This window comes from Papilio polytes, unplaced genomic scaffold (assembly GCF_000836215.1).
Source record: "Papilio polytes unplaced genomic scaffold, Ppol_1.0 DF824225.1, whole genome shotgun sequence".
Taxonomy (NCBI): domain Eukaryota; kingdom Metazoa; phylum Arthropoda; class Insecta; order Lepidoptera; family Papilionidae; genus Papilio; species Papilio polytes.
The window spans coordinates 710,172-731,825 of NW_013524979.1; the positions used below are offsets into that span (position 1 = coordinate 710,172).

Consider the following 21,654-nt stretch of genomic DNA (forward strand, 5'->3'; position numbering starts at 1 on the left):
TGCATACAAAAATACAAACCTTACCTCTTTATAATATTAATATAGATTAATATTAAAATGGATATAGAAGTATAGATTTAGTAAACTATTTGTAAAGCGTTAATTCGTAGATTACGGTTCGAAGGAGGGTGAGGGCTGGGGTGGTCCCAGAGGAACTCGGTCAGGGTCCGTTATCGTACCGAAGCAGTTGTCCCGTCTTCAAACGGTACTCTTTGCCATGAATACTGACACATGAACATTATTAACATGAACATATTTTAAGATTCATCTTTGGATTAAAAAAAATCGACTTAAACTGTACCTATTTCTCTCTTTTGTTAATTTCCAACAATAAAGACCGAAATTTGGTATATCACCTTACATCTTAATTTTACTGATATTATAAATGCTTATATTTAGATAGATGGATTGATAGCAGTTTTAAAATCTGTAACCATGTCTACATAAATTATTGCCTGGAATAGCCTTCGATAAAAATTAACATATAACCCAACACCTCCTACCATCTCCAAATATTATTCATCGAAGGGAATAGTTCTTAAGTTGTTTATTTTTGAAAATTCTAGAGGAACAAGGCGAAGACGCGGGCAAAGCCTAGTGATTAATAAATCTGTTCTATGTGGTAACATTTATATCTTATCCCAATTTAAAAGCTATCAATACCGGGATAAAGAGCTCATCAAACCACAGCAACTATTGGGAGAGAAAGATAAATATTTTAATGAACTCTATTTACCCAGAACAAATGAAATATTAAATTCGAATGACAGATTTCCCAAAAGGGGATTCTATTTAAAAACCGCATACTAAATCATTACTGGTGAATAAAAAGCATAAACGACTGTGAAAATGTTAAATATTCAAATGAATTTTTATCTTAAGCCGTCGGCTTAAGGTATGAATTTGTATGACACAGTTGACGTTTTAATACTCTGGATGAAATGTTATGTTGGCGGGAAAAATTGTAAAACGTTGACAGTGCTGAGCGGCGTGATAACATTGTCGGCTTTGTGGGTGTTGACTAGGGTTGGTGAATAACCAAATAAAGTATTAAATTTTACCATTTTCTTTCAGAAATTACTTCCTTTAATACATTTACAACTGTTAAATCAAACCTTTTTGTAATATTCACAACTCTGTTTTTTACTCCTTTTAATATGACACTTATATATTCGACGTCTATCTCGCAATAGAATAAAATGTCCTTAATATTACTTTTTACTATCGTTTAATTTAAATCCACAACAACAACAATGACACAAAAAATTCTTAAGGGAAGTGAAAGATAAATTAGTTCCTCGTGAATGTAAAGTTTTATATTTTATATCTCTTAAGTCTATTAGGGATATTTTCCTAATATTGTAGTTTCTTTTAATATACTTTCCAAAAAGCAAAATTTATCAAAGTTAGCCCAAAGGAAGGTCCTAAAAAAATTAAAACGATAAGATGCAGCCCTATCATCCAGAGCCTGTGCCTGACTGATGTTGAATGGAAAAATTAAAAAAAATATGTGAGATCCATATTGGCCCCACAAGTTCAATTAACTCTAGAGCCGGGCTTGCGGCTTCGCATTGTGACAGTATCAATTCAACCGTAATTATTTTACCCTTTCGTTTTACACATGAGTTAATCGGTTTTTATTTTTACATTTCAATAAGTATGGAATACTTTTTAATTTAATGATCGTCATTTAATTGGATAACGGGTAAATACTATAATTAAACTGTACGTGATGAAACCGATAAAGTTTTTCGGTAAAAAATTACAGGTTTAGGATTTAAGGTGGCTAAATAATGAATTAACGAGTAATCGAAAGATAGCATCATCATGTTATACAATACATGTCATATTTTTTCAGGAATATTGAAAGTATAAAAAAATGACATTCGCCGGTGTAGTTTCCGCTCCTCCATTGGTCAAAATATTACTCTTTCAACGTGACTAACAAATAAATAATTTATTAATAATGAATATTTTTTGTATAATAGTTGTTTATGAATGAAATTCAGTAATGTTTGTCTTAAAATTCACAACTGATATAGACTTACAGGGATCTTAAGACAGTTTTTTTACATTGACAGGGTGTGCTGCTAGTTTTTACATCGACCAGTAAGCAAGCAATTGCCGACTTTTGTGAAAATTGTGTGGTGATTTTAATTGCAACCCAAAAAGTGTAAATGTGCATCCATCGATTCCAAAAATCGGTAATCAAAAATCTAACCGGTTTTAGTAACATCCCTACGCAATACGAAATGTCAAATGAATTGTCAAACTTATGATAGCTTATCATCATTCTTTAGAAACATTAAAAGAAGAAGATCATTATTTAGATACTATTCTGATTTTCAATTTCCAATGCAAAATCGATAATCCTTACAAAGTTTTATTTTTCTTCCGGTACAATTAAGTTGTTTTAATAAAAATGAATGAGAAACAATCAAAGCAACCAAATAGAAAGAATAATAAAAAGGATAAAGGCAACAAAGTAAAAGAGACATATCCTAGCATACAAATAATAGTAAGTAGAAATACTACGTCTAATATTTTAGTAACAAGTGCATTTAGCCGTTCTGGAGTTTCGTGATGACAAGCGTATAAAAATAAGCTATACAACGGCGGATCTAGGGGTGGGGTCGTGACCCCCCCCCCTGGGTTGGTTGGTCAAGAGATTGACAAAATATATTTACATAATTTGTCAAGCTCTTGACTTGACCACGACTATGTGAACCCCCCTGGCGCCAAAGCTGGATCTGGTGCCGCTAGGGGTATGAAGACCATCTGTCTGTCCTAGAGAATTGAAAAATGTAAAATAGATCAAAAACTATTTATATATATTACTCCCTGGGGCCTAACTTATACATAACATGTTAATTTTCAGATTCATGTGTTTTTTACCTGTTTGTTTTGTCTGTCGTTGCCATCAAGCTATTACATATACAAATTTATGTTTGAACATCCTGAATTACCGAAAGTTGATATGAACGAGTACTGGGGACAATATCCAATGGAACTTGAACCAGATTTATCAATAAGACATTTTAAAATTGAGTTCTCGGATGTTGTAAGTATATCTATCATACTAATATTATAAATGTGAAAGTTTAGATGGATGGATGTCTGTTAGCGTTTGTAGCCTAAACAGCTGAACAGATTTTAAAGAGATTTGGTGTAGATGTAGAGGAAAGTCTGGAAGAACACACAGGCTACTCACTTTTGTTTTTTTTAATTCCACGTGGACGTAGTCGCGAGCGAAAGCTAGTACTGATATAAAGGGGAAAGATTTATATTTTTGTATGTATTGAAATAACTCAGTCACTACTGGACCAGTTTCAAAAATTCATTCACCATTAAAAAGCTACATTATCAGTGAGTAATGTAGGCTATACTTTATCATTATTTTTTATTTCACACAGACAAAGTCATGAGTAACAGCTAGTTTGCGATGCATTAATTTTGTAGAAATAATTTGATTGACAACTTTAATGCAGAATGCATTTATGACAATTATTTCTTGAATAATTTTTAAAATAACGGTTTTCAGATAAGATTCCATAATAAAAGATATCGAAAAACAGAAATTAACAATTGTTATTTTAAATATTTCAGATGATTCATGACCTTAGAGAGAGACTTCTCCATCGCAGACCGTTTGTACCACCTTTAGAGAATGCTGGCTTTACCTACGGCTTCAACACACACTTTCTGACTAAATTACTGGACTATTGGCAGAATAAATACAATTTCAAAGAGAGGGAACAATTCTTTAATAAATACAATCATTACAAAACAAATATCCAAGGGCTGGATATCCACTACATACATGTTAAACCAAAAGTCACTGATAACATTACTGTAAGTATGACAATCTTTTGTAGAAACAACTAAAGCACTACAAAACTAGATTCATTACTTTGGAATTGTTAAAATCTCTTATCTAGTATCGTTTTGGGCCAATTCTTGGATATTAAAGGCCTGTCCCACCACTGGCAGATAGAGGCTCGGATAGCTTAAAAATGATGTCACAGATAAAGTAACAAAGTCCAATATTTTCATCACATATTTTACATGTTAGATTGTTATCAGACAATTTACAATTTGGTGGGACAGGCCCTTAATCTGTCATAAGTTAAAATTTTATCTTATTTAGATGTGTTTGGTGATCTAAACAGATTAACCATCAGTCTACAAGGTGTGAAAATCTATACTACCCCTTACTTCAATAGTGTTTAGTGTCAACCACTAATAAAAAAATCTACTGAACTGGTTTATTTCATATCCAAAAATATGATTTACAAGAAAAATCAATTTATTTGCTATGAAAAACTGCATTGAACTGGTTAAGACTTAAATAATAGTTAAATTGTTCTGGGAGGTTATTGCTGTAATTTAATACTGTCAGTCAAATTTAATAATTAAATTTTTTTATTTAAGACCTAGTATGTTTATAAACCAGGTAAGTTTTAAATAAATTAGTATTGCATACCATTTGATGTTAAGTAGAAGTGTTACAATAATGGTAAGCACAAGCAACAATAAGATTTAGTACATGTGTTTACTGGCTTGTTCAAGGGCGGATCCAGCTTTGGCGTCAGAGGGGGGTCACATAGTCATGTTCTATGAGGTTAAGTAAATATGTAAATATATTTTGTCAAGCTCTTGACCAACCAGCTCAGGGGGGGTCATGACCCCTATCAGCCCCCTCCCTCTGGATCCGCTGTTGTGCTTTTTCCCTCTACTGCATCCACACTAAAAACAGCTGTTAAATGAAAGAAATTCCACATATAGTCTGATGATGTTTTAGAGACCTAATTTTAATGCCCTTTCCTTTTCCACCTTTTTTTAAGAAAGGATGGGGAGGGAAAGTTTGATTGGTGGGGTATTATAGAACGGGAAATATCTCTTTCTGGGAGTTACCTCTTTATTCCGGTGTTTTCCTTGGATATCCCGGAACCTTCGACAATGTCACTAGAAGATGGCCACCGAGGGGATTTTAGTAGGTCAAATCCTACATAACCCTGCCTTTCCCCTAGAAGGCAAGGTATCTTTTGAAGATTTCCCCCCCGATACCAAAAAAAAAGGAGTTACCTCTTTAGATTAAGGGTAGGAAATGCTTTTGAATCTGTGAGCAATGATACCTTAGTTATTTCCGCGAAAAAGTGTAGGACCTACCTTGTTTGCCATTTTATGAAATGAAAAATGTCACTATTTTATTTATTTGGTTTAAAAATTGTTCCAGGTGGTACCTTTGTTAATGATGCACGGTTGGCCCGGCTCTGTACGTGAATTCTATGAGTTAATACCGAAATTAACAACACCTGTCCCCGAATATGACTTTGTTTTTGAATTAATCATACCTAGTATGCCTGGTTTTGGATTTTCACAAGTAAGTACTAACATTTTAATAAAAAGAAATTATATAGACATGAAAATATCTTTTCTTACTAATATTATAAATGCAAAAGTTTAGATGGATGGATGTTTGTTAGAGTTCGAAGCCTAAATGGCTTAACAGATCTGGATGAAATTTGGCATAGATGTAGAGCATAGTCTGGAAGAGCACAAAGGCTCCTTACTTTTGTTTTTTTTTTTAACTCAACTACTATAGAATATATGAATTTGTATACGTTTTTCCCTTGCCTTTGTTTGCCTTGAATTAAAAATAAAATTTGGTAAATAGTTCATATTTTTTTCAATGTTCTACATCTGTGTCACAAATTTTATCATTATCCAGAGATATTTTTTAACATCCATCCATCTATGCTTTTGTATTTATAATATTAATAAAATAGTTTTTTTTTCAGGACCAGTAGCCTTTTTAGGGTATAGATTAGTCTATTATCTATGTAACTGAATAAAATAACAGGATCTTCAAATAACTATTTCAGGCTGCTGTTCGTCCGGGATTAAGTACAAATAAGATGGCCATAGTGATGGCCAATCTAATGAAGAGAATTGGCCATAAGAAGTACTATGTGCAGGGAGGGGACATTGGCCACTCGGTGGGCTCGGCCATGGCCACTTTATTCCCAGATAAAGTATTAGGATTTCATACCAATTTCCCAACTGTTTTGTTTAATAAGATGGCTCAGGCTGGTATATTGTTAGGTAAGTTATTTTCAATATTATCTATACTATTACAATAAAGCGTAAACACACATCTTTGTTTCCTAAGATGTCAGCGATTACAGCATATTATTGAATAATTCTTTATTTTATATAAAGCCCTACATTTACGTCACGCTTTAGGATAAATTTTTTAGGGGGTAAATATTTTGGTTAAAAACCCTAATGTAGGAAAGAGACCATAAGTAGCTGCCAACATCAAGAAAGCAAAGTTGCCATCATCATGTCATTATGACATTTGCAATTAATAATTTGACACTTATAAACAATAAAATAAAATTTTCATAATTTTATGTGGATGAAGTCGTAAGGGAACAGCTAGTATTTAATATTAGCCTATTGGCTCATAGAAGAAAATGTTACGCATGTAATGTTTTTTATACTGGTCCATCATAATTTATACTAATACTAGCTGTTCCCGTGCGGCTTCATTCGCATGAAATTATGAAAATTTTATTTTATTGTTTACATTTGTCAAATTATCAATAGCAAATGTCAAAATGACATGACATCACAAACCTTAGCTTCTTTCTTCCTTAATGTTGGCAGCAACTTATAGTCTCTTTCCCACATTAGGGTTTTTATCCAAAATATTTACCCCCTAAGTTTAATGGCGTGAAAATATATAGCCTAAGACGTGACGCAAGTGTGCGGCTTTTTATTAAAAAAAATATTCAAAAATATGGTGTAATTGCTGACATGTTAGGCAACAAAGAAGTGTGTGTTTACGCTTTATTATAATAGTATAAATATAGATTACAAATGCATGTGTTTGGATGGATGGATGTTATTACGTATCTCCAAAACGGATTTTGCTGAGATTTATCAGTTTTTTTTTTCTAATATGTAGTGACATAAAGAATTTGTCGAAATAGCGAAACGACCGATGTACCTTTAGTCGATGGAGGGTATTTAAAAAGAGAAGGGGGAAATATCAAACCTAATTTCCCTTCCCATACTTCTCCCTTAATATTCTAAAGTATAGAAATGTTATTTAATTGTTTGAAAAGCTATTTTATCCTTCAGCTTCTTGGTGGCCCAGTTTGATAGTGGAAGAGGAGTTGTCCGGCAGGCTGTACCCGCTGCAGCAGCACGCGGCCAGGCTGCTGGAGGAGTCCGGCTATATGCACATCCAGGCTACTAAACCTGATACTATCGGTTTGTACATTTTTTTTATACAATAAGATAGCAAACGGCCACCTAAACCCGCCAAAATGGCGAAGCGACCGCTGCCCATAAACATCGCCAATTGCAGATGCGTTACCCACCCTAATTTGACGAAGGAGGAGACGCACATAAAAAAGATATTTCCCCTTCCTATTTGTCTCCATAACCGTCAAATCCACTCTCCCATCCAATCCTTTCCTTATAAGAAAAGGAGGGAAAGGGACTAAAATTGGGCGGCACCACACTCATCAGACTGTCCGCGGAATTACTTCCACTTCACGCCTGTCTTGTGTGGTGGTATTACTGGGGGCGAGCGAACCCAATCGAAGGTGTTAAAGCGGGCTCTACCACTGTTAAATTATTACATTTAATATCCTCCCCCATACACGACCATACACAAGAAAAACTTAATAAATATCAAAGAAATAGTTATTTTATAAGCATAAATTTAAATTACGTATCTTACAATCGGATTTTTCAGTTTTGTGAGTGTTAAAAACTTATTGTACTTAAACTATACTAATGTTGTAAAGAGAAACGATTTGTATTTTTGTATGTATTGAAATAACTTAAAAACTACTGAGCTGATTACTGTTACTGAGACAATTTTACTCCTTTGCTGCTATTGGCTTGTAGTTTTTGTCCCTTTCTAGTATAACGTTTTTTTCCAATTCATTCACCTCCTAAAATATATAACGTGAAAATATATAGCCTAAAGTATGTTGTGATTGTAGAGGTTTTTATGAAAGCAAGAATTATTAAATAATGTACTGTGATTGCTGACATCTTACGTAACAAAGAATTGTGTTTATTTTATTACTAGCCGTTGCTCGCGACTTCGCCCGCGTGTAAATAAAAAAATTATAAAAAAAAATCATCTATGTTACTCACAGATAAATTATGCTAATATTATAAATGCAAAAGTTTAGATGGATAGAAGTTTGTTAGAGTTTGTTGCCTAAACTGCTGAACGGATCTCGATAAAATTTGGCACAGATTTAGAACATATTCTGGAAGAACACATAGGCTACTTACTTGCGTTTTCTAATTCTACGCGGACGGAGTCATGTCATGTCAAAGAATTTTCGAAATCGGCCACGTAATTTAGAATACGTACAAAAATACAAATGATTCCTATTTATAATATTACATTTAAATATTTTATTATATTTTTATAGATAGATATAAAATTATACTTCTGGTTGTAATGTTTTCCCCCAGGTGCTGCATTAACCGATTCCCCGGCCGGCCTGGCCGCCTACATCCTAGAGAAATTCTCTACCTGGACCAACCCGAAGTACAAGATGGCAGGGGACGGGAACTTGCTGAATAAGTTCTCGCTGACGCAGCTGCTGGACAACGTGATGATGTACTGGGTCAGCAACTGCATCACCACCTCGCTCAGAACGTACGCAGAAACCCTGAATAAGAAAGAACTAAGCTTGAGGCTAGATGAGTAAGTATATATCTTACCTATTGTTTGTGATGCAATCAACTTTTTTATGTTTTTACTTTTTATACTTTTTTAAAATAAGAATTTATATTTTTTAAATTAATTCTATTTGTAAAATAATCCAATTAGTCTTCATTAAAATGTCACAACGTTTGCTACGCTGATTTGTACATAAATTCTTGCTAATTTTATTAAAAGTCGTTAGTTTGGGTAAAAAAATATAAATTATTTTAAAAAAGTATAAAAAGTAAAAACATAAAAAGGTTAATTGCATCGCCAACACCTAATGAAACTAGTTTTGCCTATGACTCGGTCCGCGTGTAATTTTAAAAAAATGTGAGTAGCTTATGTGTTCTTCCAGATTATCCTCTACATCTGTACTAAATTTCATCGAAATCCGTTCAACCATTTAGGCTACAAACTAACAAAAATCCATCCATCTAAACTTTCGCATTAAAATATTAATAAGTATGATTATTGTTATTGGAATGTCTATGTAATATCTAAAGAATAGTCCCATTCAATTTACGTTGATGATGACGGAACTCGCATTTAAAATTTTACTGTCCGTAAATCGCAAACTTTGTTACCGAGAAATTAAAAAAAAAGTCTAACATTCCTGCGAGTACCAGCTACCTTTCAGTCACAAAGTCAGTCTACCCTTTCCAGAGATAGCGATCGGTCAAAAATGTTGACAACACGGAATTTAAAAAAAGTAGCCTATAATATGCCTATCCATGTCAGCTACCCTCCAGTGAAAGTCTAGTAAAAATCGATCCATCCGTTTCGAACATTATCCGGAACAAACGGACAGACAAAAATAAATTTAATGCAATTTTCGTTATCAGCAATGCAAATGTATCTTTCCGAAATCAGGATATTTTTATCTCTCTCAATGAAATTTGCCATACATATAGAGGATAGACAAGAATAACACATACTTTAAAATTTTAACTCCACATAGACGAAGTCGCGTTAAAAGCTATATAATAAGAAGAAAATTAAGAACGTGCTGTAGAATTGGCCCAACACTAGATTATCTACGTCACGTTCCTAACTGACAGCTGTCAATGTCATTAAGAGAATAAGATATTCGCGCGGATTATTTGGTGGAGTGTTTAAATTAATATCGCTAGTTATAATTATATTAATTGTTTAAAAATAACATAACAGGATACCAACCTCTGTGCCGACTTGGGGCATAAAGTTCAAGCACGAGCTGGTGTTCCACCCGGACTGGGCGCTGCGCCTCAAGTACAAGAACTACCTGCACAGCACCCTGGTGGAGGAGGGCGGCCACTTCGCCGCGCTGGAGCTGCCCCACGTCCTGGCCGCAGACATCTACCAAGCTGTCCACACCTTCACCCACTTCCACGACCAACCGTAAGTCCAGACACATATAAGAAACAGACTAGACATCGATAGAAATCTCTATTTTTTGCTATATTTATATAAGTTACTAGCTTTCGTCCGCGACTCCGCCCGCATGGAATTAAAAAAAAACAAAAGTAAGTAGCCTATGTGTTCTTCAAGCCTTCATCCATACCAAATTTCATCAAAATCCGTTCAGCCGTTTATGCTACAAACTCTAACATACATCCATCTAAACTTTCACATTTATAATATTAGTATGATTAGTAAAAAAAAATAATTTATTTACAGCGATACAGAAGAAACAATCGAAGATTTAAATTACGAAAAAGCAACAACTGTATATGATTTCACTGTTAAAGATATTAACGGAAATAACGTCAAACTCGATAAATACAAAGGTCATGTACTTATTATAGTAAATGTCGCCTCAGAATGCGGTCTCACTGACACTAACTATAAAGAACTGAACGAATTATATGAAAAATATTCAAAAACTAAGAAATTGAGAATATTAGCTTTCCCTTGTAATCAATTTGCGGGACAAGAGCCCGGGAATAATGAGGATATTTTATCTTTTGTCAGAAATAGAGGGGTTAAATTCGATTTGTTTGAAAAAGTCGATGTGAACGGTGAGAATGCTCATCCGTTGTTCAAATTCCTAAAGAAAACACAAACGGGTACTTTCGGAGATTATATTAAATGGAATTTCAGTAAATTTATTATAGATAAAAATGGAATACCCGTTGAGAGGTTAGGTCCTAATGTAAACCCTATAAATTTGGAACCATTGTTGGCTAATTACTGGTAAATATCTGTATTAAAGATTTTAATATGTTAATTTGTGTAGTTTAATAAAATTTATTGTAATATAAAGAATTACGTGTACATAGATAGAGCAACTTTTAAAGAGTTTAATTACCAAAATGCCTCTTGTGAGCTGTTCACCCTAGGCCAGTACAGTTGGTCAGTAGCGCTCATATCTAGACTGACAATTAACTGGCACAAGTTAACGCTAACTGGCGCCAGTCCGTCGAAAATGTCCAACTGTACTCGCCTAGTGTAAACCACCCATTATTTCTACAATCATAACCTACAATTTAACGATTTTTACATTTTGTTTTATAATTTTCTTAATGTTTATTAGTATTTACTAATTACTGTAAATAAATATTAAATTTTTAGAAATGACTGTATATTTTGGTTTTCGTAATGTTTAAAATTTTGTTTTATATTCACATTTTAATCATATGATAGTTTACGGAATCATAAGAATAGTCCTCTCATATTTTTAAGATGAAATGAAAGAGATGACAATCTTTTTATGTAAATAAATCGTTATTGAAAACCTATCCTTAGATCTTTATTAGTATTGTAAGAAAATAAACCACAGACGGTTTGTTAATGTATCGTTTTGGACGTATCTCTCGTTGAAGTAGTAAATAAAAATATATACTCTACATTATTGTTGCGATCTCTTTTTACGCATTACATAATTGTACTTATAAATATTTAGGGGAAATAAGTGTAAATGATTTTAATAGGTGTCTATTTTATAGTGCTTGTATATCGTAGTCATTCTGAAGTTTGTTTTAATGACTTTTTACCTTTTTTTTAACATTCCTTTACCTTTATCTAGTTTTTTTTGCATTTATTGTTGGTGTTCTGTTACATTATTTATAATTAAATATAGTACATTAAATGTAAAATGTGTTTGTCCTCAATCAAATGTGTTATTCTATACTAATGGTATTAAAAAACCGAGCAGCTATTCTGTAACTTCGGTGGCTTATCCAGTTTTATCCAGATTGCCTTAGATGGCGTTAATCTTCGTTTGCTCGACATTGATCCAAAGCGGCGACATTGACAGTGACGTAGCAAATATATTAAAAGCGGGATGGATAAAATGGCTCACAGGAGTAATATGCGACCCTCAAATTCCACTTAAAGGGGAAAATTTACAAGGCCATCGTAAGAACTGTCATGATATATGAATCTGAATGTTGGGCAGTAAAAGGAACGGATGAAAGGAGACTGCGCAGAAATGTGAATGTTAAGATGGATGTGTGGGGTAACGCGAATGGATATGATACGAAATGAGTATATTAGAGGAAGTTAGAGTAGCCCCAGTGGTAGAGTAAGGAGTAAAAGGTTAGCATGGTATGGGCATTCTGTGAGAGATGAATCGCACGTTACAAGGAGAACGTTAGTTATGAGTGTAGAGGTACACCAGTAGAGGTAGACCTAGAAAGAGATGGATGGATTGCGTGAAAGGTGACATGATCAAGAAGGGAGTGATGACCTTATGACAGATGACGTATAATAGAGTTATGTGGAGGACAAAAACCTGTTGCGTAACTACGGGAGCAGGATAAGGAGGATGATGATATACTAATGTTATCAATGTTACCTTAGAGTGATGTCAAGGGTTCTAGGAGAAAAAAAAAGTTATTCACATGAAACATTTTATTATTTGTATCAAATTCAGCAAGTCTGTCTCTCGAGTCTCAGCTTGGAGAGATTCTGTATAGTGTTCCGGGAACCTGATTCACTCCACTGCAGCTCCGGGATGGCCATTATCAACTGTTAATAATATTCATTGTATTTTAATAAGCTCAGCATTATTATTATTAATAAAATGAAACTTCAAAAATGTGTTTCATTGAACACCTTTAACAATAAAGTTGAATTAAGATCAGAAAATACATAAAAAAGGCAGGAACATTCTAGAAAGGATGTGAATGGGATAAATAGTAGAATTATTCCTTTATTTCTTACTAGCTGTTGCTCGCGACTTCGCCCGCGTAAAATAAAAAAAATATAGCATATGTAACTTACTGATAGCTTATTAATGGTGAAAGAATTTTTGAATTCGGCCCAATAGTTTTTGAGTTATTACAATACATACCAATATTCTTTACTAGATTTGGTTGTTTCATCCAGACTATGTCCTATCTCTGACTTTAATTGAGATCTGTTAAGCCTTTTTTGAATATAGTAAAAAAACCTCCATCCATACATCTAAACTTTTGATTTTTCTGTTAGATCTAGTCTAAGTAATTAATCTTTTAGTTTAACTACATACACTAAACAACTTTTAAATAATATGTCTAATATTGATTTTCTAATGTCAAAAATCTATACTTACCTATTTTAAATACCTAAAATATTAAGTCAGGTTCCGCAGATAAATTCTTTTCTTCTGCACAATCTCAGGAAAATGATAAATAAAATATGGTTTTTATTAATATTTTTTTTATTAAACTTTGAAATACTTACTGTAAGATTCTTGAAACCGCACCAAAAGTAGTATTTGAAAAAAATTGTGTCACCAATACAATGAGAAATCAAATATATAAATACATATAAATCAACTAAATTATGTTATTGTACTACAAATATCAATATATATTTTCTACTATATTTAGGGCCTGTCCCACCACTGGCTGATAGTGACTCAGATAGCTAAAAAGTGATACTGTTAGATAAGGAAACCAAATCAGATATTTCCATCACATATTTTACATGTTGGATTATTATACAATTTACAAGAATTGTGGGACAGGCCCAATGTTCAATACATTATAAGTAACTGATTTACAATTTACTTCAAATATTACCTAATTACACATTAAGTAAAAGGCATGATTGGATTTTCCATACATTTCCATCAAAATAAAACTCGATAGATTAGAATATAGCTATGGTTTTACTATAGCAAGAGTTGTATTGACATTTTCAGATGCTTCGGAATCAGGTTCCTCCATATTCATGTAGTAATTTTTTAATGTTTCGAAGGGTAGGCACAGGTATGACCACTAACAAGTACCAAAGGAACAGATTACATTTTCTTCAATTTTTTTGCTGTATTTTCAGTAATTTCACTCTGTTTTGACACCTAATATGTCCCTGTTAATATCTAGGTAATAATGAAGTTTACTTCAACCCATTTCTTTATTACTTTTTAAACCAAGCATGCCAAATTATAGCTTAAATGTAATACAATTTGGTATGAGTAGTTTAGAACGAAAAAAATCGATTTAAGCCTTTTTACTCAAAGACCAATATGACAGAAATACTGGCGATACTCTCTTATAGAGTCAGAAGACTTATCACGAATATTAGTGAGAACGTAAACGTAACTTTATCGACAAAGTTTGTATAAGATGAATGGATCTAATACAAATGTTATCGATGATGTTTCGAAAACATTATCACAAATATTCATGATAGGCCCTTAGATATGATGCTTGAAATGTCAATACAAGTAACACTATCGAAATCCAAAGTTAATCCAACCATACCTTAATGTTTACAAACTCAAGGGATATCTTTAATAACCTCAGAGAGCTGTTCCCGAGTGAACATGTGGAACATTGCTCCAGGAGTCATTGTGACCACCTCCACATTGTTCTCCGACAGCTTCTCCTCCATCACCTGCTTCAGTATCGTCAGCGCTGACTTGATCGCCTCTTTCAATGTCATCGATTTGTGATACACTTCCTTTAAAATAAATTAAAACTTGAAACACATGTATTATACTGGCTTTCGCCCACGACAAATTAAAAAAAAAAAACACAAGGAAGTAGACTATGTGTTCTTCCAGAATATACTCTACATATAGATGTATGGTATATACCAAATATCAACAATTAGCAATTTAGGCTGCAAACTTTCGCTTTTATAATATTAGCAAGATTAATACAGATTCTTTTGATATTTTAATTAAAAAAAAGTAAAATGGGTTTGGATATATCTAGTTTAATGGATTTATGAAGCAACTTTAACATACTTGTTGCCAGAGATAAGGTTTAAGTTAAGGGTAAGGATGTTGTAGAGAAATTTCACCTTAGATACAATGTTGATAAGTTAAAGTCCAAGGGAAACAAAAAATATTTTAAGTTATAGAGGTTTTAAGTTATCAAGACTATGTTTTAGAGGTTTTGGGCTTTGATAGGAAGGGAAGATATTATTTTTTGAATTTATAGAGGTTACCGAGGTTTGAGTTATTGAGGTTCTACTGTATTTAATTTCGGATAAAAACTAATAAATCAAAAATTCTTAACAAATTTCATGTCTGCAATTTTCATGGACATGAACATGAGTTATGGAAAAAAAATGCATAAGTTAAAAATTATTATGAAATGTTAGCAGTAGTATATTATATATAGTTATATATTTTTTTTTATCTTTATAATTTAAACAATATATAAATGTTACCTTTAAGCTCTGCTGTGCCCCTTCACTTCCGGAGCCTATAGCTTTAGCATCATACTGCACAAATGTCCCGCTAGGGTCCATGTGGAACAACTGAGGGCCTTTCTCATCAATACCTTAAACAGATAATTAGTAAATCTTTAATTTACTTTAGTCATATCATTTATAAATTTTAAAATATGCATATCATAATTATATCAACAGTATTCACATGACAGGATGGGAAGGGAAATAAATTTGACAGAGCGAATGTAAAGGAGGTGGATTTCCACCTCCTATGCATCATGAATATCCTATGCATAAAGAAACGTATTCATCTACCTTTTATGCTTTTTTTTTTCTTTACAGAGAGGCCTGCAAGGGTAAGGCTACATATCTGATATTTTGCATATCTATGGGCAGTTTTAGTGAATTCAGGTGACAACTTGCTCATTTATCACCTTACAATATAAAGAGATTGTAAGAAAAATGTAATCATATAGAATTTTTAATATTAGCAAAACTAAAATATTTAACAACTGTAACCTTTGGAACATAGAAATTAACATTTCTAAAAAGTAGCTGTCATCTGTAACTGTCCATATAATTTAAAAATAAAACAGTATTGTCGCCTATTAAGTTTCTAGACTCATATTTCACCGAGATATGTTAAGCCATTTTAAATACATAGCAAACTTCCATATGCATACTGATATTATAAAGGGGAATAATTTGTATTTTTGTATGTATTGGAATAACTCAAAAACTATTGGGCCGATTTCAAAAATTCTTTCACTATTAAAAAGCTACAATCAGTGAGCAGCATAGGCTATGCTTTCTATTATTTTTAATTTTATATTAGTAAGATGTATACCTGCAAACATAACAGCAACACCAAACGGTCTGGACATCGCAGTACCACTATCATCATCACTGTCACCAAACTGTATAGCCAGGTTGGACACCGCCTGAGCGCATGACTCCACGCTCATACGCTCATTGTACACAAACCAATGGTTCTGGCATTCCACACGAGCACGCTCAACTAGAGTCCTGGAAAACAGAAAACATATATTTGTGGATCTAATGCAGAAACCATGTCATATCAATTAAAAAATCATTTAGTTAAAGGATTAGACTTAGGGGCTGTCCCAGCACTGTCTGATAGCTTAAAAATGACATTAGTCAGGTATGTAAAAATACTGCATGTAACTGTTATTTCTATATTACCTGGAATCCGCCATCAATCCAGACACAGCGCAAGCAATATGACGATCCACTTCTACGATCTTTTCTATGGTAGTTGGTTCCATAAGTGGTGAAGTAATTCTTTTTTCGACAGCCAACACTACGCCTTCAGATGTACAAATACCAATGGCCGTGGAGCCAAGTTTTATGGCTTCAATAGCATATTCAACTTGGAAAAGCCTACCTTCTGGACTGAATGTGTTGACACCACGGTCATATTCTGATCGAGTCAGGAACATCTATAAGAAAACAATTTATACAGTGCCGGTAGGTCAGGTTAAGCAGTGTTTTGCTATTTATATACTTTAAAACAAGTATTGATTTTTAAATTAGAATTACGAAAATACTTACTGTTTAGTGATGTAAATTTGTTTTAGTTTTAAATAATTCTGAATGCAATACAAAAAAGCGAAGTGAGTAATCAAAATTGAAAGAAACTCCAACAAAAACGACAGATCACGAACCAATTTCATAGACTAAAAATATAAAATATTTATTGTAAGACATTCCGTTCCACAGGTTATAAAAATTAATTTTAAGCCCAAATCGGATCGGATTATGAAAAAGACAAGTTTAATAATATTAAAAACACAAATTGGGTGTCGGTAATCCCAAATTATGTTTTACATTAAGATTAAAAGTATTTTCAGGTATTTTAGTTCTAACTATATTACAAAGATACCAATAAATATTTTCTAATCTTAATTGTTTTAAAATGAGACCGCTATTACTGTGTGGATATATTAGTAACTGGTTCGTATTGCTTCGTGTTAAATGCAATTGCATTTGTCATATGTGTACCAAAACGCAGGATTACAGAAGTCTTTACTCAAGTAGTACAAAATCTAATATATTTACATGATCAATATTTAACCATCAAATTCAAAGTGAGTCATGTCAGTTTATTTTTTTGTTATTTTGACAAAAGTCTTTCATATACAAAATTAATATAAAAGTAAAGTAATAAGTTAAAAATGTTTGAAATGTATTCGTTTGGAAAATTGTAAAATACTGCAAGTTTGCATAACGGAAAATTTTACAGAACAACACTAAAAAAAATCTGATCGATTGAGAAATTCGCGCGCATTTTTGACTTTGTTTGCGCGGGAAAGAGAACTTTGCATCATTTACATTCCTAATCGATTGTTACAAAAGGCCTTTTTTTGGCAAGTAATCTTTTGCTAAGCATTTTATTATACGCTAGCGTGTCGCATCATATTATTGTTTGGTCGAATACGATCAGCGTTATCGGGTCGCGATTGAAATCGTCTGTATGATTTACCGTAACATACCTAGTTGTCCACATCATAAAAATCTGTGACAGCTAAAAAGGTTAAGAGAGTGGAAGCGGTATGTACTTTGTTTATTTACAATATTCTGATGTTTACGAGTGTTTTAGACAAATTTTAATTTTATTAGTTAAATTTCGTTTGACTAGAACACCCAGAATTTGAATATTCGATAAGTTTAATTAGGAATTATGATAAATTAATAAACGAAATAAGTTTTGATAACATGCCGCCCCTTTTTTCATAAATCTTTTCATGTAACAGAGATTGAGTTCACATTTTCAACGATTTTAAATTAACCCATGAAAAAATTATAAACGTAATATTTTTGTAAATTCATTGCGTTTTATTTACAATCTAAGAAATTAATAAATTCACTACATTTTCGACGCAAACATATGTAAATGATTTGGCAACAAAAATAACAGTTATAGTGAGATAAAGTAGAAATCGTTTGTTACTATTCCCATGTTTTTAAAAAATGACCATGACGTAGATACATTATTTTCTAATAATAACTGACCCCAATTGTGGAATTATGGTAATTACTAACCAATATCACTCGAGCCAAAGATGTACCTTTGTAACATTGTTTAAGTAATTAACACAAATTAGTCAGAGATGAGTCAATTGAGACAAGTGTTCACTTTTTTTATTTTATGTGAACCAAGGCCATACCATTACTTTGTTATAGCGTTAACAAACGTAGTTTTTAGATTAAATTCATGTTTAAAACTCAGTACAATACCTGCTAACATGCGGTAATAAAATATGCATTTAAAAAATAGTGTCTGAAGAATGGTTTTCCTATTTTTAACAGAATTGAATATTTTTTCCAGGTAACTCGATATTATTATCGAAAATAGAAAACGTCAGTATGAAAATAATTGGTGGAATCGATGATATTATAAAAAGAGATGAAGATTATTTAATTAAATACAAAACGGGAGAAACGGGGAAAGTATATATTATAAATAGTCACGTTTTCAGATATTATATGTCACCTAATGGAGAATTTATCGACTATCCAATACCAAACAATTCAGATGATATTGCAAAAATCACTGTTAAAGATATCTCCGATTACGACAAAGATTCGTTTAAGAAATCCTCTTTGAAAGTCGTTGATAAATATTATGAAATAGAATTAAATAAAGTTCAAATACATTTTGATAAGATAAATGGAAAAATGAGTGTGCTTGATAAAAGAACAAACAAAGAGGTATTAAAGGAATCTAGTCCTTTGTCTTATGATGACAATGTAACAGTACAGGAAGTATATCAAAAGAAAGACGAGTATTTCTTCGGAGGCGGGATGCAAAATGGACGTTTTACGCACAAAGGAAATGTAATACACATAGTTAATACAAATAACTGGGTAGATGGAGGAGTTACTTCTCCTTGTCCATTTTACTGGTCATCTTACGGATATGGCGTTTTAAGACATACTTGGCAACCCGGCGTCTACGACTTTGGATCTGAAACTCCTGATTCTATTAAAACTACCCATAAAACTGATCATTTTGACGCATTTTACTTTATTAACTCCGAACCATGTGATATACTTGGCGATTATTACGAATTAACGGGCATGCCGATCTTTATGCCAGAATATGCATTTTATGAGGCGCATTTGAACGCTTTCAATAGAGATTATTGGGTAAAAACAACACCAGAAACGCCTGGTGCAATATTATTCGAAGATGGAAATTACTACAAAAGCTATAAACCTAATGAAATGGGAGATAAAAAAGGAATACTGGAATCATTGAATGGAGAAAAGAACAATTATCAATTTTCAGCACGCGCAATGATCGATCGTTATAGAAGACATGATATGCCTTTAGGTTGGTTCATACCAAACGATGGTTACGGATCAGGGTACGGGCAAACAGATTCTTTAGACGGAGATATAGAGAATTTAAAAAAGTTCGTCGATTATGCCAGAGAAAAAGGCGTTGAAGTAGCTCTTTGGACTGAATCTAACTTACACCCATCTGATCCTTTACATCCCAAAAAAGGGGAAAGAGATTTAGGCAAGGAACTGAGTGTAGCGAAAGTAGTTGCTTTAAAATGCGACGTTGCTTGGATAGGATATGGCTACTCGTTCGGATTGAATGCAGTCGATGATGTTACTAAGATATTTGTATCGAAAACCAGCGTACGACCGATGATTATAATGGTAGACGGGTGGGCGGGTACACAACGCTACTCTGGTATTTGGAGTGGTGATCAAACTGGCGGTCAATGGGAATACATACGATTCCATATACCGACTTATATAGGATCTGGACTCTCTGGTCAACCGTTAATAGGATCCGATATGGATGGGATATACGGTGGCAAAGAAAGAGATGTGAATATTCGCGACTATCAATGGAAGACTTTTACACCCTTGCAATTAAACATGGACGGATGGGGACGCATTCCAAAGACACCATTTAGCTTCGATGACGAAGCTATCAGTATAAACAGAGCGTATTTAAAACTAAAATCAATGCTTTTGCCTTATAACTATACGATTGGTCACGAATCGATTAGAGGCTTGCCAATGATAAGAGCGATGTTTCTAGAATTTCCTAATGAAAGCCTTGCTTTTACCAAAGACTGTCAATATCAGTTTATGTGGGGACCAAATATCTTGGTAGCCCCGATTTATGAAGAAGGTTTCAATCGTGATGGTATTTACCTGCCTGATAAAAATCAAATATGGATAGATTTCTTTACTGGCGAAAAAATACAAGGCGGGAAAATCATTAACAATTTCGATACACCTATATGGAAAATCCCAGTGTTTATAAAAGATGGAGCTATAATACCAATGACAATGCCAAATAATAACCCTAAAGAAATAGATAGAAGTACGAGAATTTTCACCATATATCCAAATAAAGATTCAAAGTTTAATGTTTACGAAGACGATGGAATATCGAGTGAATATTTAAAGGGCCAATTTGCTACAACTGAAATTACTGTTAACGGACCCGCGTCAAACGAACTAGGGGATCTTCTAATAAGCGTAGAAAAGACAAAAGGTGATTATGAGAATATGATGAAAGAAAGAACGACAGTTCTTCAGATAATGGCTTCACAAGACGTTGAACATGTAAAATTAGCAATTAATGGCCAACCTCTCATTATATCAAAAGCACCAAGCTTCGATGAATTCCAAAAATCCATAAATGCCTTTTTCTTTAAAGAAGATTTTGATATTAATCCATACTTGACTAAATTTAATACCATACCACAAGCAGTTTTGTTAATAAAAATCGGCAATTTGGATGTAACATCCCACCATATACAGATAAAAGTGAAAGATTATGCCAGCATTAGTAAAGTGTTGGGTGAAAATTTAAACATAAATAATGATTTATCTACACCTGGTAATTTTGAAGTAAATAAAACAGCACCAAGTATTATAACCTTACAATGGTCGGGAATAGATACAGCATATTACGAAATAGAAAAAGATGGAATTCTATATAGCAATATAAGAAAAACAAAATTTACGTTCCAAGATTTAAAGTACAACACAGAGTATATATTCAGAATTCGTGCCATAAACGATTATGGCGTATCGGAGTTTAGTGATTTTATTAAAGTGACAACCTTAGACGATCCATACAAAAACGTTATTAAAGGAGTCAAAGTGAAATGTAACATTCCTTGTCAACCTTGTCAGGAAATATGCAATCTAACTGATGGTGCTTTAACTTCACTATGGCACACACATTGGCACAAACCTATACAGAAGTGCAATTTAAAAGATTTAAAATTGAATTTTGATTTAGGAAATGTTCATCATTT

General features: G+C 33.0%; 3 protein-coding genes across 3 annotated transcripts in view; 2 read left to right on the top strand and 1 right to left on the bottom strand.

The window, feature by feature from the left end:
* Positions 1-2,286: 2,286 nt before the first annotated feature.
* On the top strand, positions 2,287-12,184 carry LOC106110576 (juvenile hormone epoxide hydrolase-like). The gene is made up of 9 exons (XM_013292456.1): positions 2,287-2,518; positions 2,879-3,061; positions 3,607-3,852; positions 5,237-5,383; positions 5,886-6,105; positions 7,150-7,281; positions 8,512-8,746; positions 9,917-10,126; positions 10,406-12,184. The coding sequence occupies exons 1-9, from the start codon at positions 2,423-2,425 to the stop codon at positions 10,923-10,925; spliced, it is 1,989 nt and encodes a 662-aa protein (XP_013147910.1). The 5' UTR covers positions 2,287-2,422; the 3' UTR covers positions 10,926-12,184.
* A 381-nt stretch (positions 12,185-12,565) lies between these two features.
* On the bottom strand, positions 12,566-17,023 carry LOC106110583 (proteasome subunit alpha type-5). The gene is made up of 6 exons (XM_013292464.1): positions 16,910-17,023; positions 16,541-16,797; positions 16,185-16,363; positions 15,335-15,447; positions 14,456-14,617; positions 12,566-12,697 (listed from the first exon to the last, which is right to left on the bottom strand). Exons 2-6 carry the CDS (start codon positions 16,795-16,797, stop codon positions 12,599-12,601), a joined length of 810 nt encoding a protein of 269 aa, XP_013147918.1. The 5' UTR covers positions 16,910-17,023; the 3' UTR covers positions 12,566-12,598.
* Positions 17,024-17,572: 549 nt separating this feature from the next.
* The window catches only part of LOC106110492 (alpha-glucosidase 2-like), a 4,316-nt gene continuing 234 nt past the window's right edge, over positions 17,573-21,654 (top strand). The window contains exons 1-2 of the mRNA XM_013292343.1: positions 17,573-17,908; positions 18,687-21,652. Coding sequence (XP_013147797.1) covers positions 18,725-21,652 — 2,928 coding nt within the window. The 5' untranslated portion in view covers positions 17,573-17,908; positions 18,687-18,724. The remainder of the gene's footprint in view (positions 17,909-18,686; positions 21,653-21,654) is intronic.

Bases quoted from the DNA above. Each gene is read 5' to 3' on its own strand.
- LOC106110576 (XM_013292456.1), top strand. From the start codon at position 2,423: ATGAATGAGAAACAATCAAAGCAACCAAATAGAAAGAATAATAAAAAG. The intron at 7,282-8,511 runs GTTTGTACATTT...GTTTTCCCCCAG, and splicing joins TACTAAACCTGATACTATCG to GTGCTGCATTAACCGATTCC. The intron at 10,127-10,405 runs GTAAGTCCAGAC...ATTTATTTACAG, and splicing joins ACCCACTTCCACGACCAACC to CGATACAGAAGAAACAATCG.
- LOC106110583 (XM_013292464.1), bottom strand. From the start codon at position 16,797: ATGTTCCTGACTCGATCAGAATATGACCGTGGTGTCAACACATTCAGT. The intron at 15,448-16,184 runs GTATACATCTTA...TATCTGTTTAAG, and splicing joins TGTTGCTGTTATGTTTGCAG to GTATTGATGAGAAAGGCCCT. The intron at 14,618-15,334 runs GTAACATTTATA...TTTATTTTAAAG, and splicing joins GGGCACAGCAGAGCTTAAAG to GAAGTGTATCACAAATCGAT.